This window comes from Rattus norvegicus, chromosome 12 (genome assembly GCF_036323735.1).
Source record: "Rattus norvegicus strain BN/NHsdMcwi chromosome 12, GRCr8, whole genome shotgun sequence".
NCBI classification, from domain to species: domain Eukaryota; kingdom Metazoa; phylum Chordata; class Mammalia; order Rodentia; family Muridae; genus Rattus; species Rattus norvegicus.
Window position 1 is genome coordinate 5,012,015 of NC_086030.1, and position 21,522 is coordinate 5,033,536.

The 21,522-nt window shown below is 38.3% G+C and overlaps 1 protein-coding gene across 11 annotated transcripts in view; it reads right to left on the bottom strand.

Annotated features, from left to right (window-relative positions):
* Nucleotides 1-21,522, bottom strand: part of N4bp2l2 (NEDD4 binding protein 2-like 2) — a 65,061-nt gene that overhangs the window by 39,048 nt on the left and 4,491 nt on the right. For 5 of the 11 annotated variants that reach the window (XM_063271111.1, XM_063271110.1, XM_039089151.2 and 2 more), the window contains 5 exons: nt 20,160-21,391; nt 9,794-9,918; nt 6,501-6,589; nt 6,052-6,128; nt 2,603-2,749 (listed from right to left, as the gene is read on the bottom strand). In XM_063271111.1, the coding sequence (XP_063127181.1) occupies nt 2,603-2,749; nt 6,052-6,128; nt 6,501-6,589; nt 9,794-9,918; nt 20,160-21,391 (1,670 nt within the window). Of the gene's footprint in view, nt 1-2,374; nt 2,750-6,051; nt 6,129-6,500; nt 6,590-9,793; nt 9,919-19,478; nt 21,392-21,522 lie in introns of those variants that run through there. The other 6 variants (XM_063271113.1, XM_063271112.1, XM_039089150.2 and 3 more) reach the window with 4 other exon arrangements.

A 21,522-nucleotide genomic window follows, 5' to 3' on the forward strand; every position in this document is an offset into this window, starting at 1 on the left:
TTGTTACTTGTTTTTTAAAAAATTAGTCACAATGCTGAACCAGTTTTCTACCTTTAAAGGGTCTTAAAGAATACTGACTTTCCTGCTTTAAACAGAATTAGCAATTTTAAAAATTAAACAGAAATGATCAATGCTCTCTGAATGATTTTGTTTTCTGTTTGGGGGGGGGACACAAAGTCTCACTATGGACCTCTAGCTGTCCTAGACTTGCTCTGAAGACCAGGCTGGCCTCAAACTCAAGAGATCGGTCTGCTTCTTTGCCTCCTGAATTGAATATTAATCAGAAATACAAGGAAATAAATCTGTCAAAAAAAATCTAGGAACTTACTTATTCATAATCTGTATCTTGCAAAGGCAAGTCTCTATCCTGTCAAAGATGGCTGGCTAACTAAGAGCTCATTATTCAAAAAGCACTAGATTAAGCTGGGCATGGTGGTTGTAAACCTTTAATGCCAGCACTTGGGAGACAGAGACAGGTAGATCTCTGAGTTTGAGGGTAGCCTGATCTACAAAGTGAGTTCAGGACAGCTAGGGCCACACAGAGAAACCCTGTCTCAAGAAACCAAACTAACTATACCAAAACAAAGCAAAGACCAACCACACACTGGATTATTAGCACTCTGAAATGAAGCCTTTAAATCATGTGTGCATGGACAAGTCTGCACATGAGTACAGGTCCATGACAGGCGAGAGGTACTGAGATTCCATGGAACTGGAGTTACAAGGCGTTTTGAGCTACCTCATGTGGGTACTGGGAATCAAACTTGAGTCCTTTGGAAGAGCACTTGGTCTTAACCACTGAGCCATGTCTCCAGTCCTAAATAAAGTTTCTTAAAGACACAGCATATCTAACAGTTGTTTTACCTATCCCTAAGCTTAATTTTTTAGTATGACTTTCAAACTGTGCCAATCTAAATAATATACTAGAAAACATACATCTAAATTAAGAAGCAATCTTATGTTAAAAATATGTATAACCTATACGTATATATGCATATTATACCTACACCTACACATGAACATGTGTCAGCATATTTTTACTGTGTGTTTAGTTAAAGATGAACAAACGCATACAAACATTCATGTGCTAAACAAGGTAAATGGCATAAGTTGGGCTCTACTCAAATATGAGCAGCGTAGAGCAATGCAGGGAAACACAGTCACAGCAGCTTAGTGAAAAGACCTTGCCTGCAATGCTACATTCTCAGTCTCACGACTTGAAAAAAAAAATCAGCAAAATGTTTTAAAATAACACACAAAAATTACACAATTTAAGATAGGCTATTTAGAAAAAGGTTGAAAGTGGTAAAATATTAATATGCAAAGCATACACAGGATCAGGATAAATTAACTTGAAATCACCCTGCAATTAACTAGGCTTTTTCTTAAGAAAATAAAGCAGAGATGTAAGATTTTCTGCACAACACTGGAAACAAAGGTACTGTAGTAAGAGTCGGGGGAGTCTCTCTCCTGGACTACTCCCTAGGAACAGATGAGGCAAAGCTGTGCCTGAGGTTGGGAATGAATTACAGCTAAGTCTTTAAATTCTAAGTAAAGAATATAATCTGGGGAGGGGAGCTGCTCAGTGAAAGAAACAGAACTGGCTTCACAGTGAGAACTAGAGCCAGAGGAAACACACCTCACAGGACAATGCTCTTTGCCAGCACTAACAACTGTCCAAAATATTTTTATATCAGAATTATATTACATCAAATTGAACAACAACAATACTAAACTGCACCATTATCAGAACTGCCTGCCAGGTTTTTAAACTATATGACCTGACTTGCCTCTGTTGGCCTTCTACAGATCCAACTAGAAAGTAGGGAATGGTCTAAGGATGACAGATGCTGTCACTGGATTAGGTGAACCTAGAGAACAGAGAACCTCCCAACTGTGCTCCCTAGGAAAGGAAGGGGTCTTCACATGCTTTTCTGTGTTGGTCCTACTGAATCCATCCCAACAGAGATGGACATCATACGTAAATAAATGACTCATGAGGTGACTACTATACCCACGGTCTAACACTCGCTGGGAAATTCTGTCTCAACTAAGTTGGAATGCTAATTATGACTTAGGGCTAATTCTGTCACATTATGAATTAGCTGAAACATAATTTACTGGTATGCCAAATTAAAGGAATCAACTATAAAGTATTTTATAAAATGCTGACATTTCTGTATATTTAGGGTAAAGAAACAAAAATGCTGGGTTTTATAAAAATGTAAAGTATGAACTATTAAAAAAGCAGTTCAACTGTATTGAAAAATAGATAAAGAAGTTTAAAATAGTTTTAGAAAAAAAAATCCTTATTCTTTTTTCATTCTATCAGTCACAATAATCAGAAATATTATCACAAAAGATTATAAAAACATTTAAAATACAATTTTAGGCAATTTTTATTTGTATTTTAGTATCTAAACAACTTGCAGGGAATACCCTTGTGGAGCAACAGAGTGGTTTTATTTGAAGCTATTTGAAAGTCACGACAGGCTCACTACTATGTTCTCAAAAGCAGTCAATATGTCAGCCAGAACAGCCAACTTCTCAATAGTCATCTGTGATAGATACTTGACTATGTGAGCCTAGAGAGCCTCCCCACCTCTGGTCCCCCTGGAGAGGAAGGGGTGTTTGTGTGCTTTTCTGTGTTGGTTCCACTGAATTCATCACGATGGAGATGGACATTTGAAATTCATAACGGTCTAACATCTGAGCAATCTTCTTTCGAGACACGCCATGTTTATTCCTCCTACCAAAAAAAAAGGAAAAAGATTTTAAATCTTTTTTTGTCTAATTTTTTAATAAAGTATAGGTTTAGAGATTCAACTGTTTTAAATATAAAGTCTAAATGATATTTTATAAACACAAGAAGAAATAATTAGCTTTAGAAGCAGACTCATACTTGCTATTTTAGAGGACGACATTAACTATACCTTCTTATAGAACGGCTCATTGAAAACATTAGGCATATAGCAAAATAAAAGATGTTTTCTAAAATTTGTTCTGTTAAAGAGAGAGAAAGAACATGAAGTTGGAGGGTGGGATCTGGGAGAGGGGAGGGGAAAGAATACGATCATGCAATTTCTTTAAACATTTTAAAAGAGAAAAATTTTAAATTTTAAAAGAAGAATGATTATGAGATAGTGTTATGGGAGTTACACACACACACACACACACACACACACACACACACACACACACACACAAATGGATTTCCTAGTATTTATCAAAAAATAAAAAAAAATCAGTTACTTTATGACGCTTTTTTATCTTGTTAATTATTATTGGGTTTTTGAGGCAGCTCTGTTGTTGTTGTTATAGGTTTTTTTGAGACAGGTCTCAGTATTAGCTTGGCTGTCCGAGAACTGACTGTGTAGACAAGAGACCTGCATCCATCTGTCTGTGTCTGTCAAGCGCTGGGATTGAAGGTGTGCACCAGCTTTCCCCACTTCCCAGCTTTTCCTGCTTTATTTAAGACTTTTCTATTACTAGGACCTTCTTATTAGGAGTAAGCACGATGCTGATTGAAAGATTAGGTACAAATAATACGTAATATATGATCTCATATTTACACATGTTCATGTAAGCTGGAAAAGGGCAAAATTAAACCATAATATCAAGGCAAAAATTACAAGGTAAAGTTTCCAGAAAATGTAAGCAGTAAGAGATTACCAGGTCTTCCCCCAGAACTGGATTTGACAATGTTCTGAGAGAACAGTTGTGTTGTCATACGGAGGTGACAGCTGAGCATGTGTCACATTCAGCTTTGGACTCTCTATGGCCTGGATTACAGGCATGGGGCACTAAGCCTAGCTCTTCCTGTAATTTTATGTGAGTTCTGGACAAAAAAGTCATGTACTCTTATAGTTTCTTACTACATGACTGACCTTAAGACAACACATAGGAGCAGGCTTTCTCTATTTGTAGCATTGTTCCTGCTTTAGTAGCTATTTTTTTTTCTAGAAATAGGCCATAAATGCATCTAACTTTTCTAATCTAATTTTGTTTTATTTGAGACAGGGTTTCTCTGTGTAGCCTTGGCTGTCCTAGAACTCACCCTGTAGACCTGGGTGCTGGGATAAGACAGGCCTGTGCTAATCTGCTCCTAATCTGATGTTTTACAATCAAAGGAGTAAGAGCAACCACAGAGACAGACGGGCATAATAAAGAGATACAAGGTTAAAAATCGACAGGAAATGGAATAGGGGAATTTGTCAATGGGAGATCACCAGCTCAGCATTCTTGAAACCCTAGGTTCAATCCCAAACACAACAACTGAAATATGATTTTAAAAAATTGGTAAAATATGATTAAATCTACAAGGGCCAAAATCAGCTATTTGATTCTATTCAATTCTTCCAAAATTCAAACTATCATATCAGTTAAAATAAAGTGGCTGCTAATTTTTTTTTTTTTTTTTGGTTCTTTTTTTCGGAGCTGGGGACCGAACCCAGGGCCTTGTGCTTCCTAGGTAAGCGCTCTACCACTGAGCTAAATCCCCAGCCCCGGCTGCTAATTTATATGAAGAAATTATTGTGCTAGGCATGGTGGCTCACATCTTCATACTTAAAAGGCTGGAGCAGGTGGATCTCTGAGTTTGAGGCCTTCCTGATCTACACAGTGAGGTCCAAGACAGCTAGAACTAAAGAGTAAAAACCCATTTCAAAACAAAACAAAACAACAAAACAACCAAAACTCTAATGACTACAGTCTATCAAACGTAAATGAAGCCATAATTATAGGACAGTGTAATCACCCAGTCATTTGCATGCCATGATTCAACTGTCTTTAGTTTAAATCTCCATGTCTTCTACTTCCAGTGCAGTATACAGTTGGTATGCAAATAGTGCCCACCAGGTATCATCATCAGCTCACAGCACACCAGTCACCAGGAGAGCAGTTAAAGGAATGGAAGATGGAGAAACACTTGGGCTCCACACACAGAACAAGAGCCTGAAAGCTAAGACACAGTTTATGGCAGAATGTGTGCTTGATGTGCATAGAGGAGGGCTCTATAAACACTAGCAGAAAATAAAAAATAGCATTTTGAAGCAAGATGGGGCAAACTTCGATGGAAGATGAAGAGTGAAAAGGACAGTTTAAAAAGAGGACTGACATTTCTACAGTTCTATGAATACACTAAAAATCACTGAATTGAATACTTTATTTAATGGGGAAGTTGTAAGGTATATGAACTATACTTCAATAAAATTGGTACTGAAGAGGAAGGGAGTCAGAGCAGGGAAAGGAAAGAGTGAGGAGACAGGCAGTGGCGTGAAGGGAAGGGCACTGCAAGCACAGCCGAGAGCGAGGCTCCAAGTCCGGAGTCCACAGTCTCTCCTGGGCCTCTCGTTCTGAAATCTACAGGGATCTGAAGCACGCTTGCCTAGCATGCATGTAACTCTGGGCTTACTTCACTAAATATGATATAAAACAAAACCTCTCAACAGCCCAGAAACAAAACTCACAAACCCTTTGTTTTCTTGGGCAGAAAATAACCTATTTACAGAAACTAGAACATCCAGACTCTTACTTAACAGGATTGGTCATAATTTGCAGCAGAAATGTTAAGATGTCTGAAACAGCATATTGCCCCCAATTCTGATGAGTAAAGACAAGTTAAACACACCACATTACCATTCCAGAAGGAAACTGTGTGGCAACCCCCACACGCTGAGCTGCCAAGGCTCTGGCACAGAATTATGGGAAGATGGAAAAGCCAGAGCAAGATGAAAACACAAGGCACAAAGGCGACGGAGGGGCCCACCAGGGGACATGATGGTGAAGGGATGATGGCAAGGCCCTAATGTCACATAGTCAGTCAATAAGCTTATCTCAAGAATTCATATTAAGAAAAAACCAAGCACACTTAGCAAAAGATAACTGGTAAACTTTGACAAGGCAAAGCTCTTCAAAAACTTGCTCCTCTTAAAAAAATAAATAGTCCCTGGTCCCAACTGGCAAAGATGACAAGCAAGGGCAGAGAGAACCTAACCATGCAAAGATAAATCAAAGAAACAAGATAAGGATTCAATAAAATAAGGCTCTTACTTTTCTAATTCTTCAGGGTCAAACTTCCACCAAGTTTCCGGTTCATGAAACTCTACTCTGTATCCTTTTCCTATGGCCTACACAGGGGAGGGGAGACAAAACCCAGAGAACAATCTTAAGGAAAAGAAGGCACACAGATACAAGTTTCATCTGACAACAAGAAGGCTGCCCAACCAAGAAAGATGCTTCTTGGTAAATGTTTGGGCTATATAACTGGACAACTTCCAATTACTATCTTCAGGTCCAGGAGTAACTAAGGAGAGGAGCACATTCAATCATCATGAACACCATTCTCTCTCTCTTTTTAAGAGACTATAAAACTCAACAAACTTATTTAGAAAGCCAAGGGGAAATAAAATAGCTTGATGATAAAGATCACAGACTAACCTAGTTTTCAGAATATGGAAATCTGTTAAGAATAAATAACAACTCACATGTCTATTACTTACCATTTCCACATAGGGTTTCATTTCCCAGGCTTGTGTATTAGTGTTGTCTATGATAACTGGAGATCTCCCCTGATCGATAGCTTGTTTTGCTGAAATAAAAGCATATAAAAAAAAAACCTGTAGCATCTCTTTAATTAGTGCCATGAAATACAAGACATGCCAGGTATATTCTTTGGACTAGATGTTGGTTTTAACAAACAAATCAACAAACCACAAAAACCATCTTGGACCATTTTGTTCACTTAACAGCTACTGAAGCTTTCAGTCGAGATGTAATAACCTCAATCAATCAATCTCTCTCTCTTTTAAAAAGATTTATTTCATGTGTATGAGTACACTGTCTCTGTATTCAGGCACACCAGAAGAGGGCATCAGATCTCATTACAGTTGGTTGTGAGCCACCATGTGGTTGCTGGGAATTGAACTCAGGACCTCTGGAAGAGCAGTCAGTGCTCTTAACTGCTGAGCCATCTCTCCAGCCCCTAGACCTAATCTCATTAACAGGAAATATAGGTGATAAAAACACAGAAAGCAAAAATTAACTTACATAGAAAAAATTTTCCTTTCCTTTTTTTTTTTTTTTTTTTTTTCCGGAGCTGGGGACCGAACTCACTGAGCTAAATCCCCAACCCCGAAAAAATTTTCAAATGAAAAGTGTAACACTGAAAAGCAATCGTAAGCACGAATAGGTCAGAGTGGTAGGCATTTCTGTAAAATAAATGATGTGCGAGAGATGGCTCGACAGAGAAGCAGGACAATGGTGCACATCTGTTGTCCCAGAACTCTACAGCAAGACAAAGGCAGAGACAGAAAAACAGACCTAGACCTTACAGTGCAGTCAGCCTGGACTACAGAGCACACCAACAGAAACAAGAGGACCCTAGTCATAACAAGATGCAAAGTGAGAATCACTCCTGAAAAGTGTTCTCTGATATTCACACAGACTGGGCTCATGTGTTCCTGCCCTCATACATACATGCATGCATATATACATACATGCATGCATGCATATACGAAGACACACATAATAAATACAAATGAAAAAGGATTTAAGTGATGCATTTGAAATGCTAGTGTAAAAGAAAGACATTATTCACAAGTAAAACTTCATCTATCAAGTAGCTCGATACCATGTGATTTCTTAGGATCATGATTCTCGAATGTGACTGAGGAGAATGCAGCATTTAAAAATAAAAGATTTATTTATTATGAATGTTAGTACCCTGCCATTCTCTTCAGACACACCAAAAGAGGGCATCAAATCCCATCACAGATAGTTGTGAGCCACCATGTGGTTGCTGGGAATTGAACTCAGGACCTCTGGAAGAGCAGTCAGTGCTCTTAACTGCTGAGCCATCTCTCCAGCCCTAGAATGCAACTTTAAGTCTAAACTCTAGGGCTGGAGAGATGGCTCAGCCGTTAAAGGCTAGGCTCACAACCAAATATATAAGTCTAAACTCTATCACTCTGTACCAACACCATCTCTTGACTATGAGGGAAGAAGCATTGTTATAGTGATTTGTTAATTGACAGCTGTGTTTGTATACCTCAGGGATATCAGATAAAAAACCATTAACTTCAGAAAAATTTTAAAAGCTTAACGCAAAGACAGAATTTTCTTGATATTCAGGACCCAGACCACTAAATTCAACATAACGTACTAAGGCATGTCCAGCCTACAGTCCACATGTGGCTCAGTGCCGCCATGATTTGTGGCTCAGTACAAAATTGTAAACTCATCTGAAATACCATGAGGCTTACTTTTTGTAAAATAATAATGATCATTCATACATACATACATACATACATACATACATACATACATACATACACAGTTCTCAAGAGTGAACGCTGTAGAGGACAGGGGTGTGTTGCAATGTCAAAGGATTGGATGTACCTGTTTACAAAGGAAGGAGGAAATGCCCCTCACTGGCTCACCAGTTTGAATAATCAATCCCTAGATGGTAGTAACACTGTTTGAAAGGGCCAAAGTAAGTACCTTTAAGAGGTGGGGCATGGCTGGAAGAAATGGGTCATTGGAGGTAAGCTTTTGAGGTTTGACAGTCCAACTCCTTCCTATACCAGTCCTGTACGATGCACCACATTCCTGTTATGCCTTGCCTCCCGTGTATCCCTTCTTAAACCTTAAGTTGCTTTTTGCTGTCTATTGGGTCTCAGCAAAAAGAAAGCACTTAATACAGATGTTTAGGGCAGGCATATTTTAAAGACTAGTTTGACTTACTTACTGAGCCATCTTGTCAACTTAAATGTAGGTTTTTTAAACATAACTTATAGTACATATGTTTTTTAGTTCTAGATCTGCACATTATAATCATTTAGAAAATTAAAAACAAACAACTTAGAGCAAGGCGGGTGGCTTAGATGTTAAGAGCACTGGCTGCCCCTCTAGAGGACGTAGGTTCAATTCCCTGCACCCACAGCTCTCTATTGTGGTATACCTATTGGCTCAAAAATTGTCTGTAACTCCAGTACCAGGGATCTACAGCCAGATAAAATGCCTATAGACATAAAATATTTAAAATGAAAACATTTTTAAAGGTCCACAGCTGCTTGGGCAGTGGTGGTGCACACCTTTGATCCCAGCACTCAGTAGGCAGAGGTAGGTGAGTTCTAGGCCAGCCTAGTCTACAGAGCAAGTTCCAGGACAGCCAGAGCTACACAGAAACAAAACAAAACAAAAAATTTTAATTGAAAAAGTTTAAAGATCACAGCTTTTGGGTCTCATTCTAAATCAAACTGAAGCAGCATCTTCAGTCTGAGTCCAAGGAGTCTGCAATTTTTTTAAGGGGGAGGGAGGGAGGGAGGGAGGGAGGGAGGGAAATCCCTCACCTGATACAAGTGGGCTGTCAGGATTAAAATCACACTCATGGTATAAAGAAACTGACCCCTGTTTTCTAAAATAAATTATCAGATAGGGTTCTTTTAGTATCAACCTGTATAGCAAAACTAAAATCGGTATTTTTATTAAGATTTAAAGACATCAGCATTATTCAGGGTAGAAATAACTTTTACACTACAAAACAAAGGTATCAGAGTCCTTGGAATTATCCCTAAGGTGTAGAAGAAAACAGCCTACTGAAATTCACAATCTTACAATCTTGACCAGAGAAGGCAAACAATCATTACCATGTCTTACATAAGAAGAAATTAGGACTCCAATCTGTTAACAGTTTGTCAAAGCCATTCAGCTGCTAAAAGTGTAAGGCAGAAATAAAACCTAGATACGACTTGTAGTTAATACTCCATCCCAGGAGCCTTGGCCCAAAACAAACCTCTGTTCTGGTTCCAGTCATGGGCATCACCAAGCTGATTAACATTGTACCTGTACCCATCTTGATGATGAAAGTAGTCATCAGTGCTGAACACGATGCCATCACGACTCTGACCAAGCAGAATTCTGTTAACAAAAGAAATCATAAGATCTAAAACCAGACAAAGGAACCACGGGACAAACAAATTAGCAATGGAATCTTGGCATTGACTCCTTAAGGTTCTGTGGCAGAGCAGCAGAGGAACCCATGATTTCAGACTCTTCAGATTTTAAACATCACTTCATATTTCACTCTATCCAACCACAGAAATGAAAACTAATCCAGCATTTGATTGTAATTTTAGAACAGCACGCATTGCTTTCCAATAACATCAGTTAACAACTATGCCTGCTTTAGCTTTCTGTGAACTGGTATTAAGAATAAGTAACCTAAAGACCAAGTAAGATTAAGGACGCCATCCATCTGGGAAAATGTATTTGACCAAAGACAGCTTTCAAATTCATTTCCATTAAACACAAACATACGAACTCACATGTGAGAGTAATAAAGAGCCCAAGACATAAGACTGAAGGACTGGAGAGATGGCTCAGTGGTTAAGAGCACTGACTGCGGGGCTGGGGATTTAGCTCAGTGGTAGAGCGCTTACCTAGGAAGCGCAAGGCCCTGGGTTCGTCCGAAAAAAAGAACCAAAAAAAAAAAAAAAAAAAAAAAAAAGAGCACTGACTGCTCTTCCAGAGCTCAATTCCCAGCAACCACATGGTGGCTCACAGCCATCTGTAATGAAATCTGATGCCCTCTTCTGGTGTGTCTGAAAACAGAGTGTACTCATATAAATGAATGAATGAATGAATGAATGAATGAATGAACAATCTATCTTAAAAAAAAGACTAAAAACCTATGATTCTCTAAAGTATAACACTAAATTTAGATTGTTACATGAAATTAATCACTGAATACTAAATAAAGTTTCCTCAGATCATGTCAGTTAACAAGTAAGCTCTGCCTGGAAAATAAAGCCAAAAAATGGTAGCATTTTACAGTAATAATTAGTAAGCAGGAAATATGAACAGAAAGACAAACAATGGAATTTGAAAAGAATCCAGAATCCCAAACCATCAGTTCCAACTGAAGCTTCTAGTTATTCAATCACAGTATTATTCCACAAACAGACAAACAGCAAAAGAAAATCAAATACACTATACTTACCTCGGCCTGTACAAGTAATTTACACTATGTAAACTCAAGGGAAAGAGTGTTTCTCTTGAAATTATAATTGTTCCCTGGTATTAGCAAGGGAGATCCTTCAGATACCAAAATCTGCTGATACTTAAGCCTTGTGTATACAATTGTGTGGTATTTGCACACCACCTACACACACCTTCCATGTGCTTTAAATAACTTCTGGATGACTCAACAGTACCTAAAACAATGTAAATAATCTTATACCACGCATTGCTTAAGGAATGATGAGGGGAGAGAAATCTAAAGCAGAAACTTCTCACTATCAAGAGGATCTCCACAATCAGAGAGACTGGGCGTGTACTGAGAAAGGGAAAACACAGAAAGATAAGGATTTGGATCCAACAAAAGTATTTTGCAGTTTCACGCCTCCCTCTCAACTGTTCAGCAACCAGGAGATGTGAGGATTGCAGGAGGGGTAGACAGTGGAGAAGCAGCTTGAGATTCAGACAAGCAGGTCCTGGGGTGAGTCAAGAGCACTTCCTACCAGAAGGCAGGACATCAACTGTTAACAGGACAAACCACTCTCCTCTCCACAGCCTATAAAATGTTGTGATAGATACAAATGTCTCAAAATAGGCAAACATAATTCTAGTTACAGGATTATAATGTATTACATTATTTTAGAGCAAATTATACTAATCACACTAAATGAAAATGAATGTTTGGTTGTCTTGTGTACTTCTTTGGGAGAAATGGAACTGGATTTTTTTTTTTTTTTTTTTTGGAAAAGACTAAGGAAGGAAACCAGTTGGGGTGGGGTCAAGGAGTGAAAATTTACATATAAAATGCTACAATGGCATTGGTTAGTTTGTATAATAGCCTAGTTTCAAAAATCCATGGAAGATAAAATTTTAAGTATTTTGTGAATGGGAAAAAAAAAAAGGTTGTGGCTAGAGAGATGGCTCAGTGGTTAAGAACACTGACTCCTCTTTCAGAAGTTTTCGGTTTGATTCCTAGCACTCATGTCAACCATGTTTAACTCCAGTTTCAGGGGATCCAATGTTTCTTTCTGACCTAAGGACACCGGGCACGCACATGCAGGCAAAACACTTAACAAAAATTTTTTTAAAAATCTAAAAAGTTTTTTAAAAATTAAAATGTCATAATAATAGCATTTAAAACCAGAGCTCAATCACTCAAAAATATATTTTGATTATGACTAACCACATAACTAATTATATTCAACAATACCAGAATCTAGATTGTCATTCTAGATTCATGCTTTTATTTGGTTCTATAACCTATTAACAGATGGTTTTTGTTTTTGTTTTTTTTATATTTTATTTATTTATTATATATGAGTAACTGTAGCTGTCTTCAGACACACCAGAAGAGGGCATCGGATCTCATTACAGATGGTTGTGAGCCACCATGTGGTTGCTGGGATTTGAACTCAGGACCTTTGGAAGAGCAGTCGGTGCTCTTAACCACTGAGCCATCTCTCCAGCCCTAACAGATGGTTTTTAAGATACTAATAAAAACATGAACAAATCTCCATCAAGAACTTCTTAAATATATAAATAATGAGCAAAAGTTGAGCCTGATGAGACATTTTCTTCCCAGACAGCATGAAGTGTACATGGATCCTTTTCAAACTCAACAACCATCTTAGGTTATGAAGATTTAATTCAGGAAATTCAATTAGCACTTATCAATCTAGGGAGATGGGAATATCATACTAAGCATGTGAACCAGAAATAATAACATCAGTATTTTAGAAATCCTTACACTCAGAATTATCTCCAGTCAGGTATTCTAAATGAATTCTCAGAATGCTAATATTCTGGACTAATTAAACACTATTAGTGGCCATTTAAGTCACACTTTGTCAAGAGTCATCTTTGTATGTCTCACATATATCTAGTCAATATCATTCAATTCTCAAAACACTGATAGTCTGGCATTAAACAAGCCCAGCACAGAAAGTAATAATAAAAGCTCAAACATCAGAGTTCAATACGTAGCAGCAGGTAAGGTTTTCTAAGTGGATTTGGTTACCAGCTTCTAAGGTGGATCACTAACTTCCAGGTGAGCCATGGGGCCTACATAGTTCTAGAGTTCTAGGCCGGACAAGGCTACCATCTCAAACGACCAAAACAATCAAGTCAGTGGCTCTTAACTTTAAAACCCCCAACCATAAAATTACTTTGTTACTACTTCATAACTGTAATTTTGCTACTGTTATAAATCATAATGTAACTATCTGATATGTGACCCTGTGGAAGTTCACCCCATAGGTTGAGCACCACTGATGCTGAACCTGGCACAGGTGAAACCCTGGAAGAGGAGTACTGATGGCTATCTACTTAATATTTGTCGGATAAGAATAAAGAACTATAAGACCACAGACAAGTATTTCTATTGAGTTCAATAAAGACCATTCTCTCCCAAAGGAAGTTAGGGGGAAAAAAAAAAACAGAAAAAAAGTCACTTTCAAACAGTGCTTTACTGTAACCAATGATCTGAAAACAACCATTAATTTATCATCTCGTAGTTTCGAAAATCAGCAGTTTCACTGCAAGAAGTGGCCAGGCCCGTCTTCTTTCTCCAAGCTTTGGGGAGCTGCCTTGTCTTTTCTCGTTTCTGCAGGTTAGACATAGTATCTTGGTTTGTGGGGCCTTTGGCCCTTAGTACAAACTGGGCAAAGTGGAGTCTCCACTCTGACTTCTGCTTGTCTGTGACCTTCCTTCCTGCCACATTCAAATTAAGAAGCTTTGTGATTACACCAGGCTCACACAAGATAATCACGTCATCTCAAATATTTAACCTCAAGACCCTTTACCTCAGAAGGCAACATGCACAGCACTCACAGAAAATGTTTTAAGGGGCTGGAGAGATGGCTCAGCGGTTAAGGGCACCGACTGCTCTTCCAGAGGTCCTGAGTTCAATTCCCAGCAACCACATGGTGGCTCACAACCATCTGTAAAGAGACCCGATGCCCTCTTCTGGTGTATCTGAAGACAGCTACAGTGTACTTATATATAATAAATGAATAAATCTTTAAAAAAAAAAAAAAAAAAAGAAAATGTTTTAAATTAAAATGTCAACATTAAAAGTTGTTTTCTAAAGTTCTTTCATCTTTTTATATCCTGGATTGTAAATGATCAGGGATTTTTTAGCAACTCTTTACTCTTTAGCCACATTTATTTTGTGTTTTTGGGGGGCAGGGGTTGGATGGGGTGGAGGGAGATGGGGACATAACATGTGGGTTCCAGGGATCAAATTCTGGTCATCAGGTTGACAGCACTGAGACATCTTGCTAGCCCAGATTACCATATTTCCTCAATCCTTAACTTTTTTCCTAGATTTTTTTTTTAAACCTTGGTCCTTTATCCATCTAGAAGTCATTTTTGAATGTCATTAAGATAGAAGGTAGAATTTTAAATATTTTTTTTATAAATCTGTTAAATATACCATTACTGAACATTTTCCTAACTGCGCTAAAATACCAGTAACTAATAGCATTTACATTGTACTGGGCATTTTAAGGAATCCACAGATTATCTAAGTACACACGTGGGAGAGTATGTATAAGGCCTATGTAAATATGATGATGTCCTTAAGTATCAAAAGTGTTTGATACCTGTACAGGAGCCTGCAACAAAATACCAAGAGACAACTGAATAGCCTCTTGCCTCAGAATCCTCAACAAAAGCTACACATGGCAGTACTAGTGGGAAATTCACAAGTTTTAGTACACCTTGCACTACACACTGACATCTGGAATGAATGAATGAATGAAGTCATCAGCAAAAATGTCTTGGGCACTTACCATGCTGGAGACAGTATGGTTTTAGGCAAGTTTTGGAGTTGCCTCTAAAAGTGCAAAGATCTAGTTCTAGTATTTACCAGGGACATGCTAAGAGATAAGTCTACTAAACCACTGTATATCCTAATTTCTGTAATTATTATTTACCTCCACTGAGGGTCAGAACAAATTACAGCTGTTGTTACCAAGCTTGGTACAACAATACTGAGCAGATTTAAATATAAAATATATTATATTCAACACAATTGTTATAATTTACCTTAAAATATTTTAGCACAGATGAGACCATTTGGATAATTAGGCTGTACCCTAGGCAGTTGCATAATCAAAGAAATCATATCCCTTGCTAGTTAAGCCTGGACTATTCTCCAAATGTACAAACTAAAAGCTGTTACAAGTATTTCAACAACCTGCTACCTTTCATAAACACCATAAATTTTGCTGATGAACTAGACCGCTTGTTTCTGAAAATACCCTCACAAGTGAAAAGCAGAGTAAAAGAACTTCAATTAGATAAAGTATTTTTAACTATCCCTCTTCCCTTGCACAATTTAACAACACTTTGGATCTATACTCTACCTGTCTAGAAATAACACCCAAGGCCTGGTCTTTAAATGGTTCTACGTCCAAATAATGGATCAGAGTACTCTGTTTACCTAAGGACAACTACAATGGTAACAGAATTCTAATCAAATATCCTTGAATCCTGTGCCTCAGATGAATCTGTCAAAGTGTTGTTAGGTAGCCTGGAAGGGCAACCCCCACTCTACCACACTTACAAAGGTGATAAGAAATGTGTTTCTCCCTTGCTTAGTTCTAAGTATCGAAAGCCAGCATCTGTGTTAGAATTCAGTCTAAAACTTTCATTAAAAGCTAGTTGCAAGCCAAGTGTAGTGATTTATGCCTGTAATCCCAGAGTATAAAGAGCTTCCTAAGTTTGAGGCCAGCCTCTACTACATGGCAAATTTGAAGTTAGCCTGAGATTTCTTAGAAGATTCTATCTCAAAAAAAACAAGGGCTAGCTAGGGATAAAGCTCAGTGATAGAATGTTTGCACAGTGTGCTTAAGGCTCAGGTCTATCCCTAAGTATCCCTCCCCATCAAGATCAAGTAAAAGTAGGAGTAGTAATCAATAATATTTACCCCCCAAATCAAGCAATAATAATAATAATAAACAAGCAGGTGCAGAAACAAGTAACCCTTGCCTTCTTATAACCAAAATGGCTTAGATCAGCCATCAATAAATGAAAAGATAATACTGTCTTATGTAGCTGATACTGAACACGAAGTAGAAAAGTTTAGTAAAGGGTATATAAACTTAGAAATTACTAAGAACACAAAGATAAATAAAACCCTCAAAAAGTTAGTGTCCTGTCTGCAATGCCAACAGTTGGGAAGCGAGAGCACCATAGGGCATGAGTTCCAGGACAGCCAGAGCTCCTTACTCACAGTGGGACTACACAGTAAGTTCCAGACTACCTCAGGCTACCATACTGAGACACTGTCTCAAAATGAAGAAACAAACAAAAGGCATTTAAAACAACCTTCAAATAAGCCACTGTATCAGCAGCAGGAGTGAACAGTGCTAAAGGGATGGAGATGGTGAAATAAAGACTACTAGGAATGGGACTCACTATATCACACTGAAACTAATTTAAATTTCCAAATCTGCAGGGTTCTTATCTAACAATTCATTCTTTTCTTCAGACTTGTTTCTGAAGCTAATGCTTCTATGAAAATATTTCTTACCAGAAGGTTTTACACTCTGTGCCAAACAATCCAAAGGTTAGTGATTTAAACATAAAGGGAGGGGTTGGGGATTTAGCTCAGTGGTAGAGCGCTTGCCTAGGAAGCGCAAGGCCCTGGGTTCGGTCCCCAACTCCGAAAAAAAGAAAAAAAGAAAAAAACAAAAAAACATAAAGGGGTCAAGCCAGATACGGTGGCATACACCTTTAATCTTGGGATGTAGAGACAGGCAGATTTCTGTGACTTTGAACTAGTTTAGTCTACATAGTGAGTTCGAGGACAGCCAGGGCTACATAGAGACAATGTCTCAAACAAAACAAAAAAAACAAAAAAACACACACACAAACAAACAAACAACACCCCCCCACCCCCCCCACCCCCGCCAAATAAATCAACCACCAATCTCTGTTCTAAGTAGCCTGAGGTAGGGCTGGAGAGATGGCTCAGCGGTTAAGAGCACCCGACTGCTCTTCCAGAGGTTATGAGTTCAATTCCCAGCAACCACATGGTGGCTCACAACCATCTGTAAAGAGTTCCAATGCCCTCTTCTGGTGTATCTGAAGACAGCTACAGTGTACTTATATATAATAAATAAATAAATCTTTAAAAAAAAAAAAAGTAGCCTGAGGTAGTCTAGGACTTACTGTGTAGTCCAGCATGTCCTGACATGTAGTAGATACTAAAAATGAATACAGGGCTACTGAGACTCAAATATAGTAGATAGATGGATAAATAAAAACTTAAAGCCTTTAAAAAATAGAAACACAGGGGAAAATATATTATCATTTTGATCTCATTGCTTCTCAGTTGGGGGGGGTCTTAGTTTCTGATAACCTCAACTATTTCCTCTAGGTTTTATTCCTGTAAGAGGAAAGCATAACCCATCTCACCAAGCTTCCAGGTCAGTATAGTCTCCAAATTGAAAATTGTGATATAAATGGCACTTATTAGCATGCATCCATCTTTCCACTCTTTTTCTTAAAAAATATTACTGTCACCGTGATCTTCAGACACACCAGAAGAGGAGGGCATAAGATCCCCTACAGATGGTTGTGAACCACCATGTGGTTGCTGGAAATTGAACTCAAGACCTCTGGAAGAACAACTAGTGTTCTTAACCACTGAGCCATCTCTCCATTCTTAAATGTTTGCCTTTTCTCCAATCAAATATACCCATAATTACCTCTACCAAATCTCTCACTACATTTAAGTGTTCTTGGAATTTTACTGAGCTTAATTTCAACATTCTCCAATCTGTTGTTATATTTTTCTATATTCAGTTCTAGCTAGTTCTAACTAGTAGACTTACTTTATTCAATTTTCAAAGCTTAACTATTTTCTGGTAGTCGAAATCTAGAACACTGTCTCTTTGTACAATTTCACTCTTCTGAGTCTTAATTTCATACTCTCTACAAAATCTTTACCTAAATAACATGAATCAAAATACAAAGAAAATTTAAATTGCTTATAATCTAGCTTGAAAATCTGTATTATAAACTGAATGTCTGGTTTTTGTCTAAAGAAGTGGCTCTCAACCTGTGGTGGGTCCCAACCCCTTTAGGGACTGAGTGACCCTTTCACAGGGGTCACCATGACCACTGGAAAATCCAGATACTTACATTACAATTCATAACAGTGGCAAAATTCATTATGAAGTGATAATGAAAATAATTTTATGGTTGGGAGTCATAACATAAGGAACTGTATTAAAGAGTCGCAGCATTAGAAAGGTAGAGTTTAGCTCAGCGGTAGAGCGCTTGCCTAACGAGCACAAGGCCCTGGGTTCGGTCCCCAGCCCCGGAAAAAAAAAAGAAAAAAAAAAAAAAGAAATTTTATTTTCTTTGGACCATTATTAAAGAAATTTCTTTAGAGCATACAAAGGAATTTTATTTCTTTAGACCATATTACAAGTAAATATAAGTTCTTCAGATATTTTTTTACCGAGTGATAACCATTTTAAAACCTTGATTAGCATACATCCTATGTAACTGCAAGAAATTTACAGTTATTTTCCAGTTACAGAAATTGTGCTGTACTGTCTTTAAATTGTAAACTAGAAATACGAAATATTTTCTAACACAATAAAAATACTACCAGTTCTAACTCCACTAATTCAGAGTGCTCAATCCAACACATTTAAAAATTTAAAACTGGTTCTTAAAAAAATAAAATAAAATAAAAATTTAAAACTGCTCAGCGGTTAAGAGCTCTGACTGCGGGGTTGGGGATTTGGCTCAGTGGTAGAGCGCTTACCTAGGAAGCGCAAGGTCCTGGGTTCGGTCCCCGGGGGTGGGGAGGGGGGGAGAGCTCTGACTGCTCTTCCAGAGGTCCTGAGTTCAATTCCCAGCAACCACATGGTGGCTCACAACCATCTGTAAGGAAATCTGATGCCCTCTTCTGGTGTGTCTGAAGACAGCTATAGCGTACTCATGGTTTGGTCCCCAGCGCCAAAAAAGAAAAAGAAAAAAAAAAAAGAACACTGGACGCTTTTTCTAAGGACCAGGGTTCAATTCCCAGAACTCACATGGTGACTCACAACTGTTTGTTAACTCTAGTTCCAGGAGATCTGATGCATTTTTGGTCTTCAGAAAATGGTGCACAGATGCACATGGAAACAAAACACCCATAAACACAGAATGAAAATATGTGTGTGTGTGTGTGTGTGTGTAAATCTCTCATAATCAGGCATGAACATGGCATGATGATCAATACACTCAATATTCCTTTCCTTTGATTATCTTTTTTTTTCAAATTCTAAGAAAATAAACATCCCCTACTCCCCTATTAAAGAAAGCAAACTTGCTCATCAGCAGAAAGTAAAAAGCACCAAGCCCATCCCAGGTGAACTGCGGAATCACGGCTTCCAACAAAAGGGAAGGAAAGAAGCTACAGGCAAATCAGAAAAAGGAGCTTCTAAGAAATCACACACCATGGTATATGTGTCCTCGAAGTCAACCCCAGAGATGCAGTGCCCACAGCAGTACTGAGGTGCTGTGTGGTGGGCCTTGCTAATCGTGGGACAACTTTGTGGAGCATATGCATAAACCAGTGCTAAGACCTAGTATGTTCATGCCTCTGTGACCAGGAATTCAGATGTGGCTGTGATTGTGACTCAGAAGTTCCTTAAGTGATGATCTTGCTCAGAACTATGAATCACAGGGATCACACCATTATCAGAAGAGAAAGTTATAATTCAAACCTCTTTGCTGTATTGGATATGGAGTTTGAATATTGTGATTAAATAATGTATCTTAAGAACCAAAAATTTAAAAATAGAACACTTAAAATTATTTATTATAAAAATAAAAGTACCAAAGCCCAGCTTTTCTAGTAGAATCTAGCTGTTTTTGAAGTTATAAAGGCTAGTTAAGTAGCACTGCTTTTGTTACTGTTTTAATGTAGCTTACTTTTAAAGCTCTCAAGAGAAACTAAATGTACACCAATTCCTTTTCCACTATTATACATCTCTTAAAGTATTTCCAGTCAGATGTCACTCCCAAATACAACACATAAAAGATTTCCTACAAGAAACACAAAAGCACTTATCAGTGGTAAGTCATTTATTTTTAAGCAATAATAATCTAGTATTCACTCAGGATCCTGTACTTACCGAGACAATGTTGTTTTTCCAGAACCGGGGAGGCCTCGCAGAAGAATAAGTAATTTCTGCAATTTATTTAACCTGTCCTCTTGAAAGCACTGGTTCACAAACCTGTCTGCTTCATTATGCATGTCCATGGAAGGATCTTGCCAGCACTCTCTGATTTCACAGAAACCATTCTTCACACTGTCATCTTGTACACCATAGCCATTTCCAAAGGGGTGGACATTGCCAGGCACATCATAGTTAGCATACTCATCGTTCTGATCCAAAGTCAAACAGCTCCAGCCGTCCTGATAACTGTCTATGTAACACCCACTCTGCAACCGAGCGTCATCTCGCGCATGGAAAACGCTTGGTGGTGGATGTAGTGGGGCACCAAATCTTTGAATATTAAAGTAATTAAAACTGGGCAGAGGATCATGGGGTATGACAAAAGGATGTACTGACTGCCACTCAGGCCTGAAGGAAGGAAATGAAGTATCACAAAATGCAGGTATCAACTGTTCATCACAGGGATAGTCTGATTCATCTTCCAGGTATGGTTGATAGCCGCAGTGTGACTGAAGAACAGTGCTCAGATCTTTACTTTCCCCCTCAGGTTTTAAGGTATTGCAGGCCTGGTCATGAGAAAGAGTCTGTTCCTGGGAAGGTTCTGGTTCCTTACAACTGCCTTGGGAAGCTTCATTTTCATTTTCCAGTTCTTCGATTTCTTTGTAAAACTGCGATAACTCTGTGTCAATCTCCAATTTTTTGGAGTTAAATTTTTGTTTTTCCTCTTGTCTTCTTTTGCTATCTGTATTATTGAAAGTAGCTGTCTCATTCTTCCTCTCACGGCATTTCTTTTTTTCAGGGGGTTTGTAAATGGGGCCTATGAATGCTTTACTTGTGCTATAGATTTCATCATCCCTGGCTGGTGCTAAAGGCTTTCCATCCTGCAAAGCTTGTGAACCGATGGATTCAGTGCCACCCACTTTATCACCAGGCATCTCCTTGTGCAAAGGCTTTAACACATCTGTACTGGTTTTGTCTTCTCCAGGACAAACACGTCTTCTGAAGTTAATGGTGGCCACAGGGAGCCTATTATTTTTAGTTTTCTCTTGGATTCTGTGACTATCAGGTCCACCTCGATGGGGGAAAACACCATCATCTACAGCTGATTTCAACTTTTTATAACATGGTTCCCTTGTTAGTTCTTTTCCAGGTCCCAAAAACTTAGCTTCAATTTCACTATAAGGCATCTGAGGAGTAAAGCATACAATTATTAGGACATATTTTTTAAAAATATAAACAGGGGTTGGGGATTTAGCTCAGTGGTAGAGCGCTTGCCTAGCAAGCGCAAGGCCCTGGGTTTGGTCCCCAGCGCCGAAAA